Below are 27,104 nucleotides of genomic sequence, written 5' to 3' on the forward strand. Positions count from 1 at the left end.
CCCATTCTTCACTCCTCGTTCCTTTAGGATGAGTTCTCCTGTACCCTAAGCTGTCCCCGTATGAGGTCACTCTGCCCGGTCACGTGCTCGGTCTCGCGGGAGCGCCACATCGCCAGCCGCACCCCTCCACCCCCACCCAGCCCACGTGACTCGGCCTACTTTCTCCAGCGCCGGCCCAACGCCTCGCCGGGAGGCCCCGCCCCCACGCTGCGCGCTCCGCCTGCGAACCTCCGCCCCATACCCACCCCAGCTCCAGCGTGGCCCGCGGCCCCACGTGCTTCTTCTTGCCCAATGGGAGTCGGCGCCCGGGCGTGAAGGGGCGGGGAGCACAGGGGAAACTTGGTTACGTTGCGAGAAGGGGGCGGGGCCTGCAACGTCGGAGAGAACGAGGGGACGCAACGGAGGCAGGCCGGAGCCGCTGCCGTCGCCATGACCCGTGAGCACCGGGACCCCTTCCCCTTTCCCCTTTTCTTTCGGTCCACATTGAAGGCGACCGCCGGATCGCTCGCCGTGGCCTCCCCTTAGCTTTCCCAGCGAGGCCTTTCCCTGGGAGCGCCCTTTAGTTGTCCTCCTACCCGGGGCCCGGAAATCGAGTCCTTTGACCACAGTCTCTTCACGAGACCCTCCCGTTAGGAGTAGGCCCGTCCCGACCTTCTGCGGTGCGAGAAGCTCTGAGCCTCTTGTAGGCCCAGAGCCTCCCACCCCCGAATCCAGCCCATCCCCCCCCCAGGGGCCAGCACCGTGCCCACATCTCGCCACCACCTGTCTGGGTGCCCACGCCGCCCCACTCAGAACTCCTCCAGCAGGCCTCTCGGAACAGGCCTCCCCCCACCCAGCAGTTTGACCCGCCCGGTGGGTGGCATCTTAGCCGCTCTGGCCCCTTTCCCATCGAGCCCAGCACCCGAAGCCGTGAAGTGGGCCTGTGTCGGGGCCCGGGGAATGGACATCCGGCGTCGGGGAGAAGGGTCGCCGTGCGTGGCCAGAGCGGCCTCCTCCCTCACCTTTGCTTTTTTTGTTTAGGCGGTAACCAGCGTGAACTCGCCCGCCAGAAGAATATGAAAAAGCAGAGCGACTCGGTTAAGGGAAAGCGCCGAGATGACGGGCTTTCTGCTGCCGCCCGCAAGCAGAGGTAGCCCCAGGGAGGGGTGGGGACGGGGAGACCTGGGTTAGACCAAGGGTTGGACCAGGAAAGAGAGCTACCTCAGGGCTTGAATCTGGACTTGTCTTGAGGGGCAGAGAGCATTGCTTCCTGTAGGGTTTTTATTTCCTGCCCGCTCTCCCTCCAAATTGTTAGCTCATAGCCTTACAGGAAGGGCATTGGGGCGGGTGCCGGCCACAGTCTTGATTTGTCAGTGCCCCTGGGTCTGACCTTAAAGGGCGAGGGCAGGGAGCGTCACATTTCAAATACAGTTGTTATTATGACTGCCCGATACTTTTGGCCCTCCTTGCTGTTCCTTTTTTGTCCCTTCTCCCAACCTTCTCACTGGTGTGGCTGGGTGTGGTACTCCGCACAGCATAGAGAGCCTTTGGCCTGTGTGGCTAGACTTCTGACCCCTTGGGCAACAGCCAGATGGAGTCTGATTGCCTTTTGAGCTTCAGCTCTGTTCCTCTTGTTCTCCTAGGGTGGGAATTATAGCAGCCCCACGCTGAACTTTGTCCCATCCACTTCCATCTTGTCCTTTGTGCCCTTCATCCCCCTGCATCTTGTCCTTTTTGCCCTCTGGTACCTCCCAGTGCCCCATCATCTCTACCCCCAGGGACTCGGAGATCATGCAGCAGAAGCAGAAAAAGGCAAACGAGAAGAAGGAGGAACCCAAGTAGCTTTGTGGCTTCGTGTCCAACCCTCTTGCCCTTCGCCTGTGTGCCTGGAGCCAGTCCCACCATGCTCGCGTTTCCTCCTGTAGTGCTCACAGGTCCCAGCACCGATGGCATTCCCTTTGCCCTGAGTCTGCAGCGGGTCCCTTTTGTGCTTCCTTCCCCTCAGGTAGCCTCTCTCCCCCTGGGCCACTCCTGGGGGTGAGAGGGTTACCTCTTCCCAGTGTTTTTTATTCCTGTGGGGCACACCCCAAAGTATTAAAAGTAGCTTTGTAATTCCTTGAGCGCCTGGTTTGAATGGGGATTTGGGGGGATGGGGATGGAGGAATGACTGCCCTTTCCCACCAAAGGGGGGGAGCTCTTTAGATTCCTAAAGAGGTTGTGGATATGTAGACTTAAGTGAGACTTTGCAGAAAAAGCCTTTATTGTACTATGTCTGCTAGACAAGTATCGGATATATGTGGTGGAGGAGTCCTTTATGAACCATAGAGACTTCTTTTCTGTGATTTTTGTCTGCCACCCAGACCTTGAACACCAGTCCAACGAAGGAGTTGAAGGCCTAAGAGGTGAGGGAAGGCTCCAAGACCTGAGTTTATACGTCGCTTCCCCGTCTTCCTCTGTTTGCTTGCAAGTTGGCCAGATAATCCTGCTGCTCCCAAGTATTCCATTCTCTTCTGTCAGTCCTTGTGGAATGAGGGTGGTTTCTGCCTTGCCACTTAACCTTTGACCTCAAGATCAGGATTAAAACCTGAGGTAGCCTCTGTGCTTCTTTCTTCCTAGGCCCTGGTTGGTTCTGGGCTTATATCCCTGTGCTCAGGGCTGCACTGCTTTTCTTTTTTATCCCCGAGGGCACAGCCAAGTCTTTCAGTCCCTGTTCTTTCCTCAAGAGCCAGGAAAGGGTTGGTGCCACACTGTCTACTGCGTATCAGTAGTGGTTCTTGAGCTACTGATTTGGGAGTTAGGCTCTTGAGCTGGGATGAAAACATATGGTAGCTCTATTGACAGCTTGCATGGCTACTTGTTCCAGTTCAGATGTGGTATTGGCTTAAGCCCAGAGGGAGATGACTCTCCATTGTGTCCTTGTGGCACCAAGCTGGGCTGGACACTTACCCTGAGCCAAGAGTAGGGGTACAACCTCAGGGGAACCAGAGTTTGTCAGGACATAAACCAGAGGCTTTGTTATCTGGTGACACTGATCTGATGGCATTGTCGCCTGAAGGTAGGGGATTGGGAGTCCAGGGTAGGAGACCAGCAGAGTGGTGCCAGTAACAGCCCCGCATAGAGGAGTACACAGGCCCAACATGAGGCGACTTTGACCCAGAAGGTAGCCCAGCTACCCTTGGTGAAGGTCTTTTCCAGTTCTGCTCCCTCATAGCTGTGGAACCAAAGGCTTTGGTTAAAGAATATACAGGACCTAAGCTTTTAGATTGTCCTGTCTCCCCCACAAAACTTTACTGTGGACCCATGTGTGTCTCTTGGGAATCCTTTGGAATAGCTCTGAATTACTTTCCCCTAAAGTAGCTCAGTTTTCAGGTGAGTGGCTCAGCCCACTTTTATCATACCTGAACCAGTTGGTGAGAGTAACCATGACGTAGAGTGAGGCAAGGAAGAATACGAAATGAAAGGCAGAATAGCTGTAGGAGAGATGCTGGGCTTGCACCGGAAGAGCCAGAGGGGTTTCTTGGTCATCTTGCTTGACAGTCCCACCCCTTTGCCCTACAGAGAGGAAGGGCTGATGGGATCAGTGCTGTTGAAATGCCTCTTTCCCCACCCAGCTACTTTGTGAAGGCTCTTCAGGGCTTTTGGCACTTCACAGAGCTGCCATTTTTTAGGGCTCCTCACTAGGTAACTCACCATCTTCTGGCTCCACTGTTTCAGGACAGCAGAAACAGAGTGATGGCTTCTGCAAAACAGAAAGTGTCTTATTTGGAATGGCTTTAAAAGAATATGAGGGTGTTAATCTAAGAAACTCACCCCACTCCCCGCGAAGAGATTTGTCTAGTGTAAAAGGTGGAGGCACATCTGGGTTCAAATTCTAGCTCCAGCACATAACTGGCTATGCAAACTTTGGTAAGATGTTTTAATATTTTGTGCCTCAATTTCTCCATTTGTAAAATGGAGCAAATAACCTACCTCACAGGGTTGTTGTGGGGATTAAATTAAATGAGACTGTGTATGTAAATTATCTAGCACAGTGCCAAGCACATTGTGGGTACTCAATAAAAGGTAACAGCAGCTAGAATCCGAGCATTCTGGGTGGAGGTTGGTAGGATGTGTGCATGTGTGTGTGTCTGTGTGTGGCGGGGGAGGGTCCTGGGGCCATAGAGCTTTGAATCCTCACCTGGAACTCATGGCTGTAAACCTTGATGATCCACAAGGGCCCAAATACCTCAGCCAGGTAGGAAGCTTCATTGCTGAGAAAGAAGAGAATTAAACTGGTTCCTTCACATAGCTGGAAGGATTGTCTGGGGGCATTTACTGCCAGCTGGTCCATATGGGAACTCTGGGGAGGATACTGTGCTCCTTGAGCAAGGACTTAGAAATCTAAATTTGTTCATATAAGGGCCCTAAAATCTTTGCATGTATTTTAAGCTCTCAAGTCTTAGAGTTTGTCCCTGTTTATGAGCAGCGTTTCTCACTCTAGGCTATTGGAAATTTTATTTTTTTGTGGTGGTAGTGGTGGTTGTAAAGTTTCAATAAACTATGTTCCTAGACACTCTTCTGACCATCCCTCCTGGGCATCCTCCTCCCTTTTCTCACACCTCTTTCTCCTTGACACTTACATACCAAGCGAAAAGCACACAAGCATACATGATGCCAGCACTTAACACTGCTAGTGAGGTATCTGGTGTTTGGGGTTCCATTCCACTCAGGCCAGGCAGGCACAGGGTATGATTTTGTCCTTGAAGGATTACTGTGAAGGGGGAACAGAATAAGAGCACAGAGCTGAGTATTTGGCAGGAACAAAAAGGTCTTAGCACAGAGCAGTTCAGGTCCTGTCTCTTACCTCTCTCTGGAGGACGACTGGATAGCGCAGAGAAGGTCAGATACATGATATAGCAGCTGATGATAGAGGCTTGTAGAAGGCCAGAGCGGGGTTGCTCTGAGAATGGAGATTACTGCTGTAGCTTACAAGGTGGTCATTTTCTCCCTTCCTATCCCCACCTGCTTTTCTGACTCCCCACCCACTAGGGGAAAAACATTCTTCTGTCAGACACTGGGAGGTTATTGAAATTTGCTGTACTAGAAGCCCCCACAAATCTGAATGTTTTATGGCATGTACCCACTGAGGCGGATGCAAGGAGCGATGGAGAGGAAGGTGAGTAGGCCACAGAAGCAAAGGTGCAGACTAAGCAGCATCTTGTTGAGCAGGCAGCCAGCTGGGTGTGTGTAGTGGTGGAATAAGAACACGGCTCCCACGCCTGCCATGCTGTAGAATCCTAGGGTAGCCAGCAGCACAGCTAGGAACCAGCTGCAGTGTTGGGCTGCACCTGCCTGCCTAAGGGTGGGAGATGGACAAGGTTTAGTGTTTCCGCTTCGTTTTTGCCATTTACCAACTCTTCCCCTTCTCCTGGAAGATTGTGTGACTACCCCCATCCCACTTGGCCCAGAGAGTCATCACGATTCCTGAGCCCTCTGATACTGTTCAGTGGGAAGCTATGGGACCAGTGACCTGCATGTCCATTGCCCATCCCTTCATCTGGCAGTGCCAGAGAGCTCCTCAGGAAGAACTTGTTGGATTATGTACCCTCTTACCAGTTCTTGTTCCAGGAATGGGCAAAGGCTGTGATAAGCACCAACTGGAGTAGGATGAATGTGAAGCCTCCACAGATGCCAATGTAATGCCAGGCTGTGAATTGGGCAACAGTGGGAAACTGTAGCTGTGTCATGTCCTTACTCTTCCTACCCACTCTGTCTTAGAGAACATGCTGGCCTACTCCCTTGGATCAGGGTGTGAAATGGAGAGTACCTGGGAAGAGGTGCTCATCAGGAATGCAGAAGGCAACAGCACAGAGGCCTAACAGGAACAGCAGTTTGAGGAGCCAGAAGCTGGTTAGGAGGGAAAGAGAGAACCTAGCTCAGGAGAAAAGGCAAAGGAGAGAGCAAAAATAGACTGAAAATAGCAGAGTGAACAGTATAGGAAAAGAGGAACCATTCTCAAGTGCGAGCGACTGGGAATATGCCCATTGCACCCTATGCCACCCTACAGCAAATTCTGACTCAAAGATACCCGAATAACATCTGTTTAGTATTTTATAGTTTATACAAAGGGTTTGCATATAATAACTCTACTGTTATCTCCACCTAGAGACTAGAAGGTCAAAGAGGGTAAGTGTCTGGCTCATAGTCAAACAGCAGAGGCAGGGATATAAAACCTGTTTTGTCTTCACAGTGCTATTACTTCAGCCTGGAATTTCCTTTACCCAGCCTGTATGTCTACTTTCCTTTTTGTCCCCTCCCTGCCCAAAGAGTACACACAAACCTATTATGCAGCTGTGCCCGTGGACTGGTGGGGGAGTGGAGGTGGACCAGTAAGACCGCCTGCAGCAGGTGGAACATGGCAGTTCCTGCACATACCCGGTACACAGCCCCAGAGCCACTGAGCACTGGACAGTCAGTGTAGCCAAAGAGGTGGGCACACAGCCCCGCTGGCATCTGGATCTGGAGGGAGTGTGTGTGAGAAACAGAAGGGCAAGTCATCATGTATGGCTAGGTATGTACTTCTTACTAGTATGTCCACTCATCTGCCCCCAACCTGAGCCTCTTGTATATCTCAGGCTTTCTCCTTTTATCCTTCCCCACTTTGCAACCCCATCCCCTCCCACTTACCCCATGTTCACTGCCCCAGACACTTTCTACTACCGTCCTTGATAGCAGGAGGCAGCAGACTGCTGAGGCCCCCAAATGGAGGAGGATGTAGAACAGGCGGCTACAGGTAGAGTCTGGTAGAGTCGGCCACCCAGAGTGGCAGCAGCTGGAACTAGGAAGAGCCCCACAGCAGGACACCTGGGGACAGAGCAGATACAGGCTGCAAGGTGGAGACTGCTGAGGAAGGGGTAGATTAATTTATGTGTGAGGTGAACCCTGAAGGTTGAATTCTGAAATCCCCCGTTTTCCAAGATCTTTGAGACTCCTTAGACAAACATCTGGGGCTGGGAAGAGGGAGTTTACTGAGGCAAAAAATCAGACATTACAAGAGGAAAAGCCTGTCATTTTTATTGGCCTCCACAGGTTTTCTTTCTCCGCTTCAGCCACCCTTACACTTAACAGTGTTTCATATAGCCCTTGTTGAAGGAAGTTTCCTTGTCTGCCTTGCCAAGCACCCTCTCACCTGAGAGAAGTGGGTTTTCACTGTGACATTGCCGACTCCGCTGCGCTGCTGCGCCAGGTCCAGGGAGGTGCTGGGGCCTTTGTCAGCCCTTGGATCCATCGTCTTTGTCCTTGGGATTAGGCCCAGGTCCTCCAGATGAAAAGGTAGATGAGAAAGTAGCAGCAGCTTGTCTTCATCCTATTGGCCTGCTGCTTAGCTGGGGCTGAACTCCTGGTCTAAGGCAGCATGGGGACATCAGGAAAAGAACACCGCTCTCCAGGATGTGGTAAATGCAAATACCCCTGTGAAAGTGCTTCCTTTTCAGGGCCTCGCCCACTTAGGCAGTTCTCCCCAGATTAGGGAGCCTCCTGCGGATTAGCATTCTTAATTGGTTTAGGATTAGACCTCATCCAACCTGGGCAAACGGTTCCCTGGGGCAAGGGAGGAGGAGAGGAACTGTGTCTGTGCTAAGGGAGAAAGACGAAAAGGTATCGGGTTGGGCTGGTTTGGAGTGGTGATGGCGTTACATCTGGGGTGAGGCCTTGCTAAAAACACTACTACACGTCTGAAAGGAAGTCTGAGAAGGGAAACGCCTTCCCCGCTGAAGCTTCTAGAACGGCAGCATAAAGAAGGCGTGGCCCAGCGCCAGCCCCGCCTCCCCTGGGGCGGAAGTCGCTGGCTAGGTACCGGAAGCCGTGGGGCGTGGCTGGTCGGCGGCGCGGCGGGGTAGATATGGCGACCGAGGGGGACGTGGAGCTGGAATTAGAGACCGAGACCAGCGGCCCGGAGAGGCCTCCTGAGAAGCCACGGAAACATGACAGTGGAGCGGCGGACCTGGAGCGGGTCACCGACTATGCGGAAGAGAAGGAGATCCAGAGTTCCAATTTGGAGACGGTGAGGTTGGCCGCGAGTGCGTCTGGGCGGGCTGAGAGCAGAGGGGCTTCTGAGCCGGTAGCTGGAAGCCCGCGCAGACGGGCGTCCCGGTCCCGATGGCGGGAGGAGCCAGTAGGGTAGAGGATAGTGCCAGGGGAAGCGGAGGTCACCGGAGCCCGCCTCTTGCCAAGGGGAGCTTGACGGATACTAGTCTTAGGTGGAGAAGTAACACAATTGACTAAAACGTGGTGCTTGGATCCCAGTTGCGCTGGCCATCAAGCATACATCCTGTGTCGCTTGTTACTGGGTTTTTAAGGTCACTGGGGAGTGTGGGTAGCGGAGTAGTAACAAGACGTCTTTCCCATAGGCCATGTCAGTCATTGGAGACAGACGGTCCCGGGAGCAGAAAGCTAAACAAGAGCGGTAAGTGTTGAGTGCACAGCCAGGCAGCATTACCAGTTCCGTCCTCAGACATTAAAAACCATTGCTAAGTCTTTGTACCGTGCTTCAAGTCTACCACCAATTCCTGCAGACCTAGAGATTTTTTGTTAATGGAAGAAAGGTGTCCTGGCCAACACCTGCCTGCCAGAAGCCTCCTAGGGGGAAAGAATGGCAGGAATGGTGGGAGTCATTTTATATTGTCACCCTGTTTTTCAAGATTCATTTATCTGCGGATTCCAGCTGATAATTCTCCCTACGAGTTTCTGGTGGAAGACTAACACGCTTAAATATTTGCAGGGAGAAGGAACTGGCTAAAGTCACAATCAAGAAGGAAGATTTGGAGCTGATAGTGAGTAGTAATACCTAACTAGTGTAGGGCAGGGAAGGTGGTTCTGCTTAATTTGGGCTGTTTCCTGAAACAAGTAGAAATCGGTCAGCATGTCTGGTGGCACATTAATGCCAGGGAGGAGACGTGGGTAACATGATCTATCCTTTTCCTGCAGATGACCGAGATGGAGATCTCTCGAGCAGCAGCAGAACGGAGCTTGCGGGAACACATGGGCAATGTGGTCGAGGCTCTTATTGCCCTAACCAACTGATCAGTGCTTTCTTACCCATACTTACTGGCTTAATTTATTGCAATAAAAATTTTTTGGTCTTTATTGATGTTTTTATCATCTTGGATCAAGTGCATTGTACATCACATTTTGTTGTGGCAAACATATATATGTTGAAATATAAATGAATTTAATGACGCTCCTCCTTCCCCACAACCCAAGAATTGGCGTAGAAGAGTTCCTTGTGTTCAGATGCACATACTAGGTGGCTGGTCAGTCCCATTTATCTGACTAGCTCGCATACAGCAGTTACTGTACTCCATGGCATGTGTCTCCAGGACAGCTTATTAATAGCTGAAAGGCAGCACCAGCCTTGTAGCCATTGTGTAGATACAGGTTACCAACTCAGTTCACAGGCCAGTTTAAGTTAGAATTTAGGTATCCCAGCCAGAACCATAGAAAGAACAGGGGCAGAAAGGCCTGACACAGAATTGATCTATGGGAGATTTGAATTCTGAACACATTCTACATTCCATGTACTACCATAGAGAGGATAGTAATTTTACTTTAAAGTTGATGAGTGGGGCTGGCACTGTGGTGCAGCAGTTTAAAGCCCCTGCCTGCAGCACTGGCATCCCATATGCACTGGTTCGTTTCCCTGCTGCTTTTCTTCCTATCCAGCTCTGCTTATGTGCCTGGGAAAGCAGTAGAGCATGGCCCAAGTGCTTGGGCCCCTGCACCCTTGTGAGAGACCCAGAAGCTCCTGGCTGCAGATCAGCTCAGCTCCGCTCCCGCTGTTGTGGCCATTTGGGGAGTGAACCAGTGGATGGAAGACCTATCTACATCTCTCTCTTTGAAATAAATTTAAGTTGATTAGCATTGGTCAAGTCACATTTGATGTGCTTGTTTCCTCAATTGTAATAGGCTGTAGAGAACTAGTGAGCTGGTGAATACACAAGCTTAACTTTGTACCTGCTTCAGAGTGGACACGCAAATGCCAACTCTAAGCACTTTCCAAAATGAGATTAAAGGCCTTATTTTGGCTCTAGGATAATTCTTAAATTGTATCTCATAAAATAGTGCCTTGTGCATCTTTATTACTTCATAGTAATTACACTTGTATTTTCATCCTAGGACATTAAAGTTTTAAGAGTGATTCTTCTAGTGGGGCATTTAAAGGATGTGAAAAGACTTCAGTCTGACAAAACAGCCTTCTCACTGATTAAATTACAATCCCATGACCCCTGGAATTCCTTGTGCATGGTGGTTATACAATATTAAATGTGAATTTAACACTAGTGTGCTGCTCATCCTGGGTGCCTACACTGATACATGAGTTGGCTATGGAGAACACACTTGTGGTGACTTTGATTCAGTAAGACTGATGTCCCATTTCATGGGTCAACTTTTGTTCTATGTACATCTACAATAAAGACAGACAGGATAACCAAAACATCTGTATTTTTATACATGGAATAAACATGTGTTCCATTGAAAGTATCAGTTTCTGAGAACAAAGGGGATGGTTAAAATATGAAACATCCTCTGTTGAATTCCCTGCTTTTACTTATTAGGTAGTTAATATAAGCCTGTGTATTCTATGTTCGCATCATGATAAAAATTGGTGTGTGACTTTTTATTTGACACACTTCAACGGATCAAAAATTACATTCACTTAGAAAAAACTGACTCCAATTAAAAATGGAAAACATTTCAATGAGCTTAGATTTCCTGGTATGTTACTCCCAACACTAAGGTAGAAGAAAGGCATTGTCCACTCCACTCACACATGCTCATGTTTCTGACCCAAGCTAAGGGTCTGGAAAAAGAATCTCAGAACAGTCCCAAGTAAATATGGGAAACCACAGCAGTGATGAAACCCCGAGATTTCTCAGAAATAGTTTTAAATGGGAAGGCTCCAGTACCCAGATAGTGCTTTTCTGTGGGATTCTCAGCATGAGTCCAGACCTCAAAAAGCACCTTCAAAGACGGGGCTACCTGTTATCACAAGTATGGTAGAAGGTCCAATAGCCTGGATATGCGGGCCATATAAATAATGGGAAAAGCAAACTGAAGACCAGATGCTAAGACTTCTTGTGTCCCATAGGTGGAAGAATTATGTAGTTGAACCCTAAGTAGTTTTCCGTTTCTTGGCAGATGGTCGCTCAAATACATCCCGTACCCCAGCTGCCTTCTGCTTGAAGAACTTAGTGTTCTGGGCACTTTCTTGACCCCATGCTGAATCAAAGGAGGTGGTGTCTTGATCCACAAGGTGGGTGTATTTGGTACGGCCAGAGCGTCCAAAGTTCTTGACCTGAGAGAAGGATGAATGATGAGTTACACGTAACACCAAACATACTACACCTCTGTCCTCAATACATGACCTTTCTCTTATGTTACTAAGGTTCCCCATACCTGCATGACTTTAGGAAGAATGGTTTTGTTGAAATGATCCTCCAGGGTAGGTGCACTGAAATCTCTCTTGTATACTTCTTCATCCTCGTCCTGCAGAAGTGAATATTATCAGTTATTTTAGTTCTATTCCCTTTTATTCAAGCCAGAGTTAATAAATAAACTCTACAACAAAGGTTACAGAGATTATTGAGTCATTCTTGAAGGGCTTACATGAGTTACTATAATCTGTGTGCTCATATGCCTTCAACTATGAACAGGCCTCTCAACTCTGAATTTTCTACTGCCTTTTATATTATTTTAACAGATACTCCATTGGGTCTTAACTCATATCTAAAGTGAGTATCATTTAACCAATCTTTCCAAATCAGTTTCTCTTTCTGATTTAACTGCATAGGTGGATTTAGCTGGATAGGAAGCACAGAATAGCCGGGACTGGAATCTGATAGGGGATGTAGCAGCCCCAGGCATGGGTTAACTTACCATGCCACAATGCTCACCGTTGATTTAACTTCTTTGTAAGTAGGCCCAACATTCTCTTAGTTAACATAGATTCAAAATTGGAGTAATCTTGTGTATATTCAATCGTGCCACATCTCATAAACTCTTATCACGTGGTAGTTTTTTTTTCCTACCATTGGTCTTACTGTCACTGCATTAATGTTTCTAGAACACAATTCTAATTATGTGTCTGCCTTGCTCAAAAACATCAATGGTTCTGTAGTAGGTAAGGCCAAATATAAGCCTTAATCTGTCTAGTTATCTTTGCCACTTCCTTTTTTAGCTGATACTTTTCTGCCTGCACTCCTGCTGGAATGTCTTAACACTGAAAAGTCAAGTCAATTATCTGAAGTGTTACCCTTATACATGTCATTGTTTTCAATCAACCAAATACAACATCTCCCTCTTTAGAAACTGCTAGAGTACCTTTAGTAGACTTAGACCTACTTTTAGATTTTGAGCCTTTTGAGGGGAGGATTTTATATCCTTTGGTAGTGCTAATAGTGCCTTTTACAGAGTAAATGCATAAAAGGATACTTAATGAAACAGCGAATAGTTTTGAACCAATGTGTCAGATTACAATGCTGTGGCAGAGATTACACACATACATGCTAGAGGTAATAAAAACAGCATCATCTTGGTTTAGGAAGGACCAGTTTTAAAGACAGGACTATTAACAGTTTTTGTGAGATCTTTTCTACTTTGGACTTGAAAGTCCTTCATTTAATCCTAGAAGCCATTTCAATTTTACTCTCCTGGTCCAGAGTTAATATTTGAGTATGTGTACCAAAAGACTGACTTCATATAAACTTTCCCTATGTATTTTAGTCAGTAATACACTGGTTCTCTAAGAAGCATGGTTATAAAAGCTTTGATAAATAGCACTTGAAAAAGCTAGTTTAATTTTTGATACCAACTTCCTTAACATTGGGAAATTAACAAACCATATGCTATCAGAGTAATAAATGCAAATCGATTTTTCCATTACCTTTCCTGCTTTTCCTCTTAAAAGAATTAATGGTGGTGTTAATTCAATTTTTTTTTTTTTAGAGGCAGAGTGGATAGTAAGAGAGAGAGACAGAGAGAAATGTCTTCCTTTTTGCCGTTGGTTCACCCTCCAATGGACGCTGCGGTCGGCGCATCTCGCTGATGCAAAGCCAGGAGCCAGGTGCTTCTCCTGGTCTCCCATGCGGGTGCAGGGCCCAAGGACTTGGGCCATCCTCCACTGCCTTCCTGGGCCACAGCAGAGAGCTGGCCTGGAAGAGGGGCAACCGGGATAGAATCCGGCGCCCCAACCGGGACTAGAACCCGGTGTGCTGGCGCCACAAGGCGGAGGATTAGCCTGTTGAGCCATAGCGCCGGCCTAATTCAATATTTTGGAAGACGTGTGCATCACTTTATACAAGGCTAACAAACTGTTATTTTGGATTACTATCTATTTCATTGCCTGAATTCTTCTATTAATATCATTTCCTCTTTCTGAGAACTAGGGCCAAAATAGAGAACAGTTGCTGCTACTTCCACAATCCAGTTGCTAACACTTTTCTCTGGGTTTATATTCTTCAGAGGCAAAAAGTAAATGAGAAAGGTTGCAAGTGGAAATAACATTACAGAACAGCTTATTCTTGGAGAAGAAAGAATTCTAAACTTCTGAGTTATTCCTACTGCCCATTTTTCTGACTCCCCTTTCATGTCTTACCATGAAGAAGGCACCCCGGTGATAATACTTCTGCAAAAACTTGTATTTGCCCTTCACAGCTTTGTTGGTAATGACTTTGCCATTTGCCCGAAGCTCAGCTCGTCTCTCTTCCTCAGTCAGGTTCCGCATGCGTTCAATTTCTGCCTTCTCCTTCTCAAGTCTGTTCAGAAAACAAAATTATTTATTAGTATTGTTCTAGCTTCAAAGAGTTCCAGTCATGTGAAAACAGCATCCTATCTCCTTTCAAGCATTATTCACTTAGTTTAGCTCTAGGGATTGCCTGTTAGGAATCAAGATTAAGAGTTTGAGAAATAAAAAGGTGAGTTATATTCATTATGTTTGCCACAGTGGGTACTGCAAATGTCCAGAAGTTGATTCTAGCTTTTGTGAGGTTCAGGTATGCTGTTACTGCTTAATTTTGCATACCAATTCCTCCTCCCTAAAAAGCTTTATTAGTCTGAAAAAAGGTAAAAGACTTTCCTTTGTGTAAGCTCATCATCATCATGTATGTGCTTACATGTAAACTAAGGGTTACTACTATCATGAATTTGTTTCTAATGCCTGTTTTTAACCTTTTTTGGGGAGAGAAGGGTCACAGATCCCCCTTCTCTAGAAAAATGCACACACACACTTAATTTGCCAAACAGTCTTAAACAGTGCATGGACTCCTTAAAGCTCAGTATAGGAACATTAGAAACTACAGGCTGAGGACATTTATCTACTGATGGTCTCCTTTTATAATCTGGGAATATCCTCTCACATTCCTGGAATGGGTGACACAGTTCAGAAATAATTTTCCTTTAAGAGAGTGAGTAAGCAGCTGGCGCCGTGGCTCACTTGGCTAATCCTCTGCCTATGGCGCTGGCACCCCGGGTTCTAGTCCCGGTTGCTCCTCTTCAAGTCCAGCTCTCTGCTGCGGTCCGGGAGAGCAATGGAGGATGGCCCAAGTGCTTGGGTCCCTGCACCTGCATGGAAGACCAGGAGGAAGCACCTGGCTCTGGATCGGCGCAGCGCCTGCCGTGGCGGCCATTAGGGGAGTGAACCAACGGAAGGAAGACCTTTCTCTCTGTCTCTCTCTCACTGTCTATAACTCTCTGTCTCTAACTCTGCCTGTCCAAAAAAAAAAAAAAAAAAAAAAAAAAGTGAGTGAGGTAGATTATTTAAGTGCTGTAAATTCTCCCCCTCACAGTATGCATGCCCCTTTTCAGTGTAACTTTGCTGTTCCTCCAATCTACAGGTAGAGTCTATTTCTCTACTCCCTTGAACTAAGATGGCCTTGTGACTTGCTGCGACCAGATGTCAAGTCCAGATGTGGCAGAAGTATTTATGAGTTCCGGAACTTAAGCCTCAGGAGGCCTTGCTAACATCCACCCCTGCCCTCTTGTAATGCTGCTCTGAGATTGCTAGGAAAGGTAGCTACTCAAGAAATGAGGTATTACAGCTTACAGCCAGCATCATCTACAAGACTTGGGAATGAAACCCTTTTAGACTTTTTGGCCCAGTTACTCCCAGTAAAGGAACTGGTCAGCTAACTTCCAAAACTGAGAAATAATAAACTGTGTTTCAAGCTTCTTAAATTTTGGGTTGGGTTGCTACACAACCAGAGATAACAACATTGACTGTGTGTGTCTTAACAGGAAACAAAAGGGAGCATTAGGGGCCGGCACAGTGATGTAGCAGGTAAAGCCACCGCTTGCAGTGCTGGCATTCCATATGGGTGACAGTTGGAGTCCTGGCTGCTCCACTTCTGATCCAGCTCTACGCTATGGCTTGGAAAAGCAGAAGATGGCCCAAGTCCTTAGGCCCCTGCACCTGTGTGGGAGACCTGGAAGAAGCTCCTGGTTCCTGGCTTCAGATCAGCCCAGCTCCTGCCATCGTGGCCATTTGGGGAGTCAAACAGTCGATGGAAGACCTCTGTTTCTCTCTATCTGTCTCTGACTCTTTGCCTTTCAAATTGAGAAAGAAAAAAAAAAAAAAAAAAAAAAGAGAGCGCATTGGCTGGCACTCTATGATGGTGAACAAAGTATGTTTCTCCTCTCTGATTTCATTCTAATAAAGGAAACTCATATTCCACTTATGGGAGACCGACTTCAGCCATAAGATCCCTCAAGAAAACTAGAATGAAACTCATGGTGGGTGCTATCAGAAACCTGTCCCAATAGTAGCATTAACTTTAGGCCCATCCTATCACTCACGCTTCTCGATCTTCTCTGTCCCTCTTGATTCTTTTTAGCTCCCGGACTTTCCATGCCTCATATTCTTCCTCATCATTTTCGTCATCTGTGTTCAGGGCATCCAGTGCAGCCAGGGACCGCTTGTTCTCCTCCAGCTCTTTCTTGGTCTCCTCCTCTACAATCTGGACAGACAGAATAGTTACAACTACTCAGACAAACCTAATTACATTATTTGCTCTCTCTCAATGCTTGCAACCATACCCCAGTACCTTGAGTGTGTATTTGCGCCTCTCCTCAGCCATGCGCTTTGCTTCCTGCTCCAGCTCCTTCTGCTTCAATGCTTCAGCCTCCCGTTCTTGAACTGTCACTCGGTCCTTCCTGCATTACAGAGGTCCTATTAGTTGCCCAAGTCCTTAAAGTAGAGCTCTTTGTTCCCTTAGATCTAGGCTCATTACACAACACCAATCTTTGACTCTGTTACTTGTGAGGAACCAAAAGTGGCAGATATCTCAGATCTTTAGACAAAGTTCATTAATCTTTGAGGATTGCCTGGATAGCAAAGAATCTGCTGGACTGTAACTGATAGGATTTCTAGTCATTAAAAAAGGAATATGAGTTTACTCTTCCCGCTTAATTTTCTGATTAAAATTGATAACCTTGAGCAGATATGTGCTCTTTAACTGGAAAGAGAGATGTGAAAACAAACAGGCTCTCTGCTAATGCCAAGATATTCTTTAGCAAGGGCTATAACACTGGGCAAAATGCTTCCACTTAGTGCTTAGATTTCAGAAGATCATTGGAGAGAAAAGAGGCTTTCATCCTAGTATAACCAGTGGATTTGGACCAGGTTTGTGAGATACTTACTTTCGAATGAAGACTGGCTTAAGGCGAGGCTCCATCTCGTCTTCGCTATCTGTGTACTCTTCATACTCAGACTCTGATTCAGACTCCTCCCCAGAACGTCCCTCATCTTCCACCTCCATGACTTCCATCTCTTCGTTTTTCCGCTCCTGTGCTCGCTGACGCATCATGCCACGGCGCCGCTCTATTTCCTGTAAAACCATACATCTAAGCTAGCCGGTCAAATGCTCTTAAAAGGATTTCTCATTTTTCCCTCATTAAGCTCAACAAATTCTGATATGAACCAATGCACCTTAGCATCATTCTATTATTTTCAATCCTATACCCACCCACCAGGGAACATTATCAGAATTTTGCAAAAGAGAGCAATATTGTGCCAACAGGAGCTTAGGAAATGAGCACTGGCTCCAATTTTTTCATGCACCCAGAAAAACTTCCCATTTCCCTAAACATACCTCATCATCTATTTCTTCCTCCTCTTCTTCACTGCTGTCTTCTCTTTCCATGCGCCAAGCATCTCCTTCTACTTCTGAGTCACTTTCTCCTACTACTTCAGGTTCCACTATTTTCCGATGTCGAGCCAATCTGAAAAATGGTATTTCCAAGGGTAAAACCAGTGTTACAAAAATGAAGGAGTATCAACCACACTTCCTTCGTCAGAGAGTACACTGACATGTTCACTTTAACACTGAAGGCTAGTGATTGGGAAACTGAGATGCAGGTCAAAAAACCTACACCAGAATGTCAGAGCAAACAGTCAGGTAGAATGTAAACCGTTAAACATAAGCTGAGGCATCCTGGGGTAACACAGCCAACTTATGGGGGTGCAAAGGGATAGTTTTAATAGCTCAGGGTAGTTCACAATTACAATATTAGATCACAACACATTTCTTTCAATGACATCATATATATGAAACTGGATTTTTGGTGGTCACTGTGATAAAAAGCAAATACAGCATGAAACTGAATGGGAAGGGGCAGGCATTATGGTACACTGGGTTAAGCTGCCCCTCACAACACTGGGATCCCACATCAGAGTGCTGGATTGAATAGCAGCTATTCTACTTGTAACCAAGCTTCTATTTGCTTTTCTTTTTTTTTTTTTTTTTTTTTTTTCATTTTTTAATTAGTAGGGAGAGAGCTAGCTTCCATAAGCTGGTTCATTACTCAAATGCCAAAAACAGCCAGGCCTGGGCCAGGCTGAAGCTGGAAGCCAGGAATGCAATCCAGGTCTGCTACATGGGTGGCAGGGATCCAATCACCTAAGTCATCACCTGCTGCCTCCCAGGCCCTGCACGGACAGAAAGTTGGAATTAAAGGCCAGAAATGAGAATCAAACCACAGCACTCTGATATGGCATGCAGGTGTTCTAAGTGAAATCTTAACTGCCAGGCCAAATACCACTCCCATTTTACTTTTCAAGTGACTGTTAGGACACAAATACTAAGTTATTTGGATCCAAGTACTTAATAAATAGAACAGTTTAGGCATAGGAGCTCTCTGAATAAATTCCTGAGATAATATGAACTATGAAAGTTCAGGACCTCTGGCCTACTCTGTAAGGTAATGCTTCAATTAATAAACAACAAACTAAGTCTCTTTGTCCCTGTCACCCATGTGGAGACTCAAGGAGTTCCTGGTTCCTGGTTCATCTCTGGCTATTGCGGCCACTTAGGGAATGAACCACAGGATAGACGCTCTCTCTGTCTCTGCTGCTCTGGCTTTCAGTTAAAATAAATAAGCCTTAAAAAGCCCAACTTGCGAGGCTTAGCTCTCAGCATCTTTGGAGGTAAGAGGTGGTGTCGGGGGGTTGGCGCTATGGTATAGTGTGTAAAGCCAATCCAGCTCCCTGCTAACAGCCTAGGAAAAGCAGAGGAAGATAGTCCAAGTGCTTGAGCCCTTACAATCACATGGGAGACATGGAAGAAGCTCTGGGCTCTGAGTTGTGGCCTGGCCCAGTCCTGGCCATTGTGGTCATTTGGGGAATGAACCAGTGGATGGAAGATCTCACTCTCTCTGTAACTCTGCCTTTCAAATAAATAAAATGTTTAAGAGGTAGCATCAGTATTAAAACATAAAGGGGCTGGCGTTGTGGCGTAGCAGGTTAAGCTGCCACTTACATCTTATATGGGTGCCAGTCCGTGTCTAGGATGTTCCACCATCTATCCAGCTCTCTGCTAATGGCAGAGAAAGATGGCCCAAATATTTGGGCCCCTGCCACCCATGTGGGAGACCCAGTAAAAGCTCCAGGCTTTGGCTTGGTCTAGCTACGGCTAGACCATTTGGGAAGTGAATCAATAGATGGAAGATCGATATCTCTGTCTCTGTCTCTTCCGCTCTGCAACTCAGCTTTTCAAATAAATAGTTAAAAAGAAAAAAAGAAAAAAAAAAAATAAATAAGCAAAATAAAAATAAGCAGTACTGGCATCCCATATGGGTGCTGGTTTGAGTTCAGGCTGCTCCATTTCTGATTCAGCTCCCTGCTAATGCACCTGGAAAAGCAGTGTAAGATGGCCCAAGTTCTTGGGGCACTACACCCACATGGTAGACCTGGAAGAAGCTCCTGGCTTTGGATCAGCTCAGCTGTTGCCGTCATGCGGGGAATGAACCAGCAATTGGAAGACCTCTCAGTGTGTGTGTGTGTGTGTGTGTCTATCTCTCTCTGTAACTCTGTCTTTAAAAAAAAAAAAAAGACTACCTTCATTAAACCAACACATCATCTCTGTGTCATATTTTCTTAACAATTAGCACCTCTGGGTCTTCCCTGGTTCAGGGAGACACAGCCCTAGTCATTACCTCTCTTCCACATCTTCACTAATACGGTTCTGTAAACGCCGCAGCCGGGGGTCACTTGATGAATCCTCTTCCTGTTCCTCAGGCTCTGCTTCCTGTTCTTTGGCTTTCTTAATGAACTGGAATTCTTCATCCTCTTCATCAGAGGACTCCATAGGGGCGTAGTCAGGCCTCTTCCCGGACACATAACGTTTTACCTTCACTTTCTCCATCGAAATCTCACCTGTGAGATAGAGAATTTATAATGTTTCCCCATGTCTTTGAACTCTTGGTCTTGGCACACAGAACATGGTATTTTCAGTGGACAACAGTCTAAGCAGAAAAAGCAGGTTGCCACCTATCCACCTATTCAGGCCAAGATACAGGAAGGAATTCTTGTGAATACCAACACTAACAGAAATGAGACCAATCCTGGGTAAAGAGCAGGAAAGGAGGTGGTAAAACATTAGAAAAACACACCCCTTAAAAGGCAGACAGCATCCATCACTATTTCACAGCTATTCCACACGATCAAGCTATTCCACTTGAACTAGCCATTAAATGAATTATTTGTAACACAGCCCAGCACACAGTAAGGGTGATTTAAGAGGGAATGTAAAACTAAAAGCTGTTCAGACATTCTTTTAGTTCTCTCTGGAATGTCTGAGGCAGGTTTTTTTTTTTTTTTTTTTCCCTGACAGGCAGAGTTAGACAGTATGAGAGAGAGACAGAGAGAAAGGTCTTCCTTCTGTTGGTTCACCCCCCAAATGGCCGTTGTGCCGATCTGAAGCCAGGAGCCAGGTGCTTCCTCCAGGTCTCCCATGCATTTGCAGGGCCCCAAGCACTTAGGCCATCCTCCACTGCCCTCCCGGGCCACAGCAGAGAGCTGGACTGGAAGAGGAGCAACCAGGACAGAACCCAACGCCCCAACCAGAGGATTAGCCAAGTGAGCCACGGCACCAGCCCAAGGCAGTCTTTATAACACAGTACCACATAACTCAACACCCAAATGTTATCTCTTTGTATTTTCTTTTCCTTTAATTTATATGCTATCAATCCTACAAGAGTAGGCAATCTCTTGTACAAATACCAACAATTTCAGTGAATAATATGAAAGAAAAGTAACCAATTCAATTTCCTCCTTTAGGAGGAAAACGCCACAATTTTATTGGAAGAGGTAGATAGCCAAGACAATTCTGAATATAGACTTAAAGTTACAGTAATTAAAACAATGTCTTTGATTCCAAGAGTATAGAGACTAACAGTGCAGAGAGCAGAGAAATGTATAGAAGAACTTGAACATATGACTGAAGTGACAGTAAAAATCAGTAGAGGGGTGGGGTGCTCACATCCTGTACTGCAGTAGTGACTCAGAGAGCTGAGCCCTGTCTCCATGAACGAGACCTAACCTGAGTTTCAGATTCATGGTTTTGGCCCCGATAGCCCCAATGGCTGCAGGCATTTTGGGGAGTGAACCAGCACATGGAAAATTTCTGTCTCTCGCTATCTCTGTGCCTTTCAAATGAACAATAAATATTTTTAAAAATTTAATCATATTTTAAAAAAAATAACAATCAGTGGAGAGGGGTAGACATTTGGCCTAGTGGTTAAGAGATGTCAGTTAAGGCCGCCGCCGTGGCTCACTAGGCTAATCCTCCGCCTTGCGGCGCCGGCACACCGGGTTCTAGTCCCGGTCAGGGCACCGGATTCTGTCCCGGTTGCCCCTCTTCCAGGCCAGCTCTCTGCTGTGGCCAGGGAGTGCAGTGGAGGATGGCCCAAATCCTTGGGCCCTGCACCCCATGGGAGACCAGGAGAAGCACCTGGCTCCTGCCATCGGATCAGCGCGGTGCGCCGGCCGCAGCGTGCCTACCGCGGCGGCCATTGGAGGGTGAACCAACGGCAAAAGGAAGACCTTTCTCTCTGTCTCTCTCTCACTGTCTACTCTGCCTGTCAAAAAAATAAATAAATAAATAAAATTAAAAAGTTAAAAAAAAAAATGTTATAAAAAAAAAAAAAAGAGATGTCAGTTAAGACACCTGTCTTCCCTCTCAGAGAGCCCATTTATGACTTCAGCTTCCTGCTAATGCAACAGTGATGGTTCAAGTGGTTGAGTTTCTGCCCCTGTGAGACAGATCTGGATTGAGTTTCCAGCATTTGGACAGTGAACATACATATGGGAGCACTCCCTCTTTTTTTTTTTTTTTTTTTTTAATTTTTTGACAGGCAGAGTGGATAGTGAGAGAGAGAGACAGAGAGAAAGGTCTTCCTTTGCCATTGGTTCACCCTCCAATGGCCGCCACGGTCAGCGCGCTGCACGGATCCGAAGCCAGGAGCCAGGTGCTTCTCCTGGTCTCCCATGCAGGTGCAGGGCCCAAGGACTTGGGTCATCCTCCACTGCCTTCCCGGGCCATAGCAGAGAGCTGGCCTGGAAGAGGTGCAACCGGAATAGAATCCGGCGCCCCGACCGGGAATAGAACCCGGTGTGCCGGTGCCACAAGGCGGAGGATTAGCCTGTTAAGCCTCGGCGCCGGCCCAGCACTCCCTCTTTGATGTGTGCTTGTTCTCCCTTTCTCCTTCCCTCCCTGTCCCCCTCCTATATATATATATATATATATCTGTATCCCAAATAAAAAGCATAAAAAAGGTGGATAATAAGCCGGCGCCGTGGCTCACTAGGCTAATCTTCCGCCTTGCGGTGCCGGCACACCGGGTTCTAGTCCCGGTCGGGCACCGGTCCTGTCCCGGATGCCCCTCTTCCAGGCCAGCTCTCTGCTGTGGCCAGGGAGTGCAGTGGAGGATGGCCCAAGTACTTGGGCCCTGCACCCCCATGGGAGACCAGGATAAGCACCTCACTCCTGCCATCGGATCAGCGCGGTGCACCCGCCGCAGCACGCCAACCGCGGCGGCCATTGGAGGGTGAACCAACGGCAAAGGAAGACCTTTCTCTCTGTCTCTCTCTCTCCCTGTCCACTCTGCCTGTCAAAAAAAAAAAAAAAAAAAGGTGGATAATAGTAAAAAATGGTGTGACAACTGGTCATCCATACAACAAATATTAAAAATAGTAAAGAAAAAATAGAATTCTATCATAAAAGCGAAACATCCCAAATGGATTAAAGATCTGGGTATGAAAAACCTATCTTGAAATTTACATTCCGGGGGCTGGTACTATGGCACAGTAGTTTAAGCATCTGCCTGCAGCACTGGCATCTCATATGGGTGCTGGTTCTAATCCCGGCTGCTCCACTTCTGATCCGACTCTCTGCTATGGCCTGGGAAAGCAGAAGATGGCTCAAATCTTTGGGTCACTGCTTCCACGTGGGAGACCTAGAAGAAACTCCTGGGTCCGGATTGGCCCAGCTCTGGTCATTGTAGCCATTTGGGGAGTGAACCAACAGATAGAGACCTTTCTCCACACTTGATCTTAGCCAAAAGGCCAAGAAACGATATAAGACATTTCACATACACAAACAAAAAAAAGAGCCGGTGCCATGGCTTAGCAGGTAAAGCCACTACCTGTAGGGCCGGCATCCCATATGAGCACCAGTTCGAATCCTGGCTGTTCCACTTCTAATCAAGCTCTCTGCTATGGCCTGGAAAAACATAAGATTGGACCCCTGCACCTACGTGGGAGACCTGGAAGAAGCCCCTGGCTCCTGGCTTCAGACTGGCACAGCTTTAGCCATTGCTGCCATCTGAGGAGTGAACCAAGGGATGGAAGACTTCTCTCTCTCTCTCTCTCTCTGCTTCTGCCTCTTTGTAACTCTGCCTTTCAAATAAAATAAATCTTTAAATAAATCTTTGTCTCCTTCTATAACTCTGCTTACCAAATAAATTTAAAAAAATCTTTAAAAAAGTTGCAACACCTCTGATGCTGGCATCCCATATAGGCATCAGTTCAAGTCCTGGCTGCTCCACTTCCAATCCAGCTCCCTACTAATGTGCCTGGGAAGGCAGTAGAAGATGGCCCAAGTGTTTGGGCCGCTGCAACCACGTGGGGGACCCAGATGAAGCTCCTGGCTGCTGGCTTTGGCCTGGCCCAACCCTGGCCATTGTGGTCATTTGGTGAGTGAACCAGCAGATGGAAGATCTCTCTACCTTCCCCACTCTCTGCCACCTGCAACTCTGCCTTTTAAATAAATAAAATAAAAAAGTTTTTAAAAATTTATTTGAAAGGCAAAGTGACAGAGGGAGAGATGAAAGAGATCCTCCATACATTGGTTCAATCCCTAAATGGCCACAACAGCTGGGGCTGGGCCAGGCTAAAGCTAGGAGCCAGGAACTCCACTTGGTCTCCCACATGGGTGGCAGGGGCCCAAGTACTTGATCCATTTGCTGCTGCCTCTCAGGCACATTAGCAGCAAGCTGGACTGGAAGCGAATTAGCAGAGACTTGAACTGTGCACTCAAACTGGAACATCAATGTCCCAAACAGCGATTCAACTGCCATGCCACATCACCTACCCCTAGGGAAAAATTTCTTAAACAATATATTTAAAAAGTACAAACCATAAAAGTTGATAAACTGGACAATACTTAAAAGTGTCTTTGTAACAGAGAACTTGATAATTAAAAGTTAAAAGGCAAGCCAAAAAAATAGAGAAAAGAATATTATAGAGCTGGAATGTTATATGTAAAAAAGAACAAATAGGGTCAAGCACTGTGGCATAGTGAGTAAAGTCGCTGCCTGTGTGCTGGAATCCCATATGGGTGCAGGTGTGAGTCTTGGCTGCTCCACTTCTGATCCAGCTCTCTGCTGTGGCCCAGGAAAGTAGTAGAAGATGGCCCAAGCTGTTGGGCCCCTGCACTCACATAGAAGACCTGGAGGAAGCTTCTGGCTCCTGGCTTCATATCGGCCCAGCTCTGGCTGTTGCAGCCATTTGGGGAGTGAACTAGCAGATAGAAGACCTCTCTGTCTCTGCCTCTCTGCCTTTCAAATAAATAAATAAATAAATCCTAAAAAAAAAAAAAAGAGCAAATGGGTGGGTGCTGTGATGTAGGCAGTTAAGTTGTCACTTGGGACACCAACATCCCATAATGAAGAGTCTGGGGTCAAGTCCAAACTCCACTTTTGATCCAGTTTCCTGGCAATGCACAACCTGGGAGGCAGCCGGTGATGGCTCAAGTACTTGGATTCCTGTCAATTGCATGGGAGACTCTGATGGAGCTCCTGGCTCCTGACTTCAGCCTGGCCCAGCCTTGGCTGTTTCAGGCATCTGAGGAGTGAATCAGGGATGGAAGATCGATCGATCTCTCTCTCTCTTGTTCTGCCTTTGAAGTAAATAAAACACACACACATACAAAACCAAAAACCCTCCAGCAAACAGAAAATGACTGACAGAAAGAGGTAATTCACAGAAAAGAAAACAGAGAGCTAATAAAACACATGAACACACGGCATGGTGGTGCAGAGGGTTAAGCTGCTGCTTGTGAAAGTGGCATCTCACGTCATATAGAGGGCTGGACTGCTCCACTTCTAATCCAGTTCCCTGCTAATACACCTAAGGAAGCAGCGGAAGATGGTCCAAGTACTTGGGCCCCTGCCACCCATATGGGAGACCTCCTGGATGGAGTTCCAGGCTCTTGGCTTCAGGAGCCATCACAGCAATTTTGGGAGTCTCTATCTTTTTTTTTTTTTTTTTTTTTTACAGACAAAGACAGTGAGAGAGACAGAGAGAAAGGTCTTCCTTCTGTTGGTTGGTTCACCTCGCAAATGGCTGCTATGGCCGGTGCGCTGCGCCGATTTGGAGCCAGGAGCTTCCTCCTGGTCTCCCACGCGAGTGCAGGGCCCAAGCACTTGGACCATCCTCCACTGCCTTCCCAGGCCACAGCAGAGAGCTAGACTGGAAGAGGAGCAACCGGGTCAGAATCCGGAGTGCTGGCGCCACATGCGGAGGATTAGCCTAGTGAGCCGCGGTGCCGCCCCCCACCCCCACCCCCCCTTTAAGGTTTATTTATTTATTCGAAAGAGTTATACAGAGAGAAGAGAGGCAGAGACAAAAAGAGAGAGGTCTTCCATCCAATGGTTCACTCCCCAATTGGCCGCAACGGCCGGAGCTGTGCCTATCCGAAGCCAGGAGCCAGGAGCTTCCTCCAGGTCTCCCACCGGGGCCATCCTCAGCAGAGAGCTGGATTGGAAGTGGAGCTGCCGGGTCTCGAACGGGCGCCCACTTGGGACGCCGGCGCGACAGGCTAGGGTGTCAACCCGCTGCACCACAGCGCCGGCCCCTCCCTCTCCCTTTCAAATAAACCTCCTTGAGTGTGCATTCCTTAAGGTTAGGGGCACTGTCTTACACAGCACTGTGTTCAATTTATTAAACACATTCACTCTAATGGTTGAAATGGATACAAAGTTGAGGATGACGGTTCCGCATCACGGAGATTATGCGTTTACTACAATAGCAGCATAAACAGATCGCTAAGACAACGCTCCGCTAACAGAGTCACCACGTAAGAGCCTTTCATAATTCTCATCCTAAGGAATTTATGGAGCCCAAAAGCAGAGAGTTCACTGCATGTAAGAGCAGAAATGTCTCAGAAATATTAGATGCCTGTCGACCCCCCCGCCCACCACCCCTCCCCCCCAGCCCCCGCTATCGCACTGGGTGCAGGTGGAAGAAACTGGCAACCGACTTAAGAGTCGGTGGGGCTGGGTTGGGAAGCCCAAGGGAGGTTTGCAGGACGCACGGCAGGCAGAGGTAAGACCCGACTGGAAGACGGGTGAAAACAGTACCTTTCTCATTGCGAACCGGGACGGCCCCGGCCGTAGACTGAATGGGCGGCTGCTTCATGAGTGCGCTCGGGACCGACATGTTGACGACTGCGGCGGTGATTCCCGAAATCCGAGTGATCCTAAACAGTAAACACCAACAAGGCGAGAAGAAAACCTCCTTCCAGCCTAGGTCCACCGGATGCTGCTGCGCGACTGAGAGAAACGAGTTGCAGCCGAGCTATGTAACCCGGAAAAGCATGAAGAGAGGATTGTGGGATACTGGAGGACTTCTGAGCGCCTACGGGTCGCGTCTGTTATTGCGCATGTTCGTAGAGACCGCGCATGCTTAATCTCGCGGGATTTGGAAACCTTGTCTGTCGTGAAATTGAGAGGTGGTAGCTGTATAGCGGGTTCGAGATAAAAAAGTTTCACCTTATCCTTGTTTGAAGCCAAGGACGATGGGATAGTGCTGCAGCTAGTGAAGAACTGTAAATTTGTGAAAACTCGGAAGAACTAGAGTTTGCTAATCTTGTAGAGCTGATTGACGAGTTGATGAGGCTTGGGTGGACTGTGGCGGGGTATTTAGGTGATTGAGGCCAGAGAGAGAAAGAGACAAAAACACAGTTCCTAAGGGACCTGGCAAACGATATCAGATCCTGCAATTCAACTTTAAGGCTCTTAAATTCTTTTGTAAGACCCCTGCTAAAAGTAAATATTAAAATATTATAGTGAAGAGTTAAAAAGTTTAGCTGCTGGCGGTAGACATCCCTTAAGATAACTGTGTCTCCACCCGCCTGCAGAATAACCTTGGGAAACTGCCTTGTGTAACTGCTCTCAACTGTCTCACGCGATAACGCTTGCAGATGTCCGAAAAGAGCTGCAATAAGTTTCTGTAACTTAGTGACCATTGTATAAACTTCCCCCTCCCAACACGGGCGCCAAATGTACCCTAGATTAGCGAGCAATTGCGTCAAGAGTTT

At 47.4% G+C, this 27,104-nt stretch overlaps 4 protein-coding genes across 5 annotated transcripts; 2 read left to right on the top strand and 2 right to left on the bottom strand.

The window, feature by feature from the left end:
* Nucleotides 1–327: 327 nt before the first annotated feature.
* Nucleotides 328–2,094, top strand: SERF2 (small EDRK-rich factor 2). 2 transcript variants are annotated; one of them, XM_062205802.1, is made up of 3 exons: nt 328–436; nt 1,021–1,129; nt 1,735–2,094. In XM_062205802.1, exons 1-3 carry the CDS (start codon nt 430–432, stop codon nt 2,018–2,020), a joined length of 402 nt encoding a protein of 133 aa, XP_062061786.1. In that variant the 5' UTR covers nt 328–429; the 3' UTR covers nt 2,021–2,094. The 2 variants fall into 2 exon arrangements, with proteins under 2 accessions (XP_062061786.1, XP_062061787.1); XM_062205803.1 differs by having other exon boundaries at nt 329–436; nt 1,758–1,908.
* A 225-nt stretch (nt 2,095–2,319) lies between these two features.
* Nucleotides 2,320–7,804, bottom strand: SERINC4 (serine incorporator 4). The gene is made up of 12 exons (XM_062205804.1): nt 7,148–7,804; nt 6,646–6,822; nt 6,299–6,477; nt 5,786–5,865; nt 5,572–5,665; nt 5,103–5,314; nt 4,823–4,918; nt 4,603–4,729; nt 4,157–4,229; nt 3,670–3,718; nt 3,378–3,531; nt 2,320–3,190 (listed from the first exon to the last, which is right to left on the bottom strand). The coding sequence occupies exons 1-12, from the start codon at nt 7,244–7,246 to the stop codon at nt 2,995–2,997; spliced, it is 1,536 nt and encodes a 511-aa protein (XP_062061788.1). The 5' UTR covers nt 7,247–7,804; the 3' UTR covers nt 2,320–2,994.
* HYPK (huntingtin interacting protein K) lies at nt 7,644–9,102 on the top strand. Its single transcript, XM_062206636.1, has 5 exons — nt 7,644–7,660; nt 7,756–8,020; nt 8,367–8,422; nt 8,738–8,789; nt 8,944–9,102. The coding sequence occupies exons 1-5, from the start codon at nt 7,644–7,646 to the stop codon at nt 9,037–9,039; spliced, it is 486 nt and encodes a 161-aa protein (XP_062062620.1). The 3' UTR covers nt 9,040–9,102.
* A 1,339-nt stretch (nt 9,103–10,441) lies between these two features.
* Nucleotides 10,442–26,352, bottom strand: MFAP1 (microfibril associated protein 1). Its single transcript, XM_062205800.1, has 9 exons — nt 26,146–26,352; nt 19,441–19,660; nt 17,100–17,229; nt 16,648–16,835; nt 16,053–16,161; nt 15,805–15,965; nt 13,610–13,769; nt 11,413–11,502; nt 10,442–11,311 (listed from the first exon to the last, which is right to left on the bottom strand). Exons 1-9 carry the CDS (start codon nt 26,222–26,224, stop codon nt 11,129–11,131), a joined length of 1,320 nt encoding a protein of 439 aa, XP_062061784.1. The 5' UTR covers nt 26,225–26,352; the 3' UTR covers nt 10,442–11,128.
* Nucleotides 26,353–27,104: the final 752 nt, after the last annotated feature.

The sequence above is a fragment of the Lepus europaeus genome, chromosome 11 (assembly GCF_033115175.1).
Source record: "Lepus europaeus isolate LE1 chromosome 11, mLepTim1.pri, whole genome shotgun sequence".
Taxonomy (NCBI): Eukaryota; Metazoa; Chordata; class Mammalia; order Lagomorpha; family Leporidae; genus Lepus; species Lepus europaeus.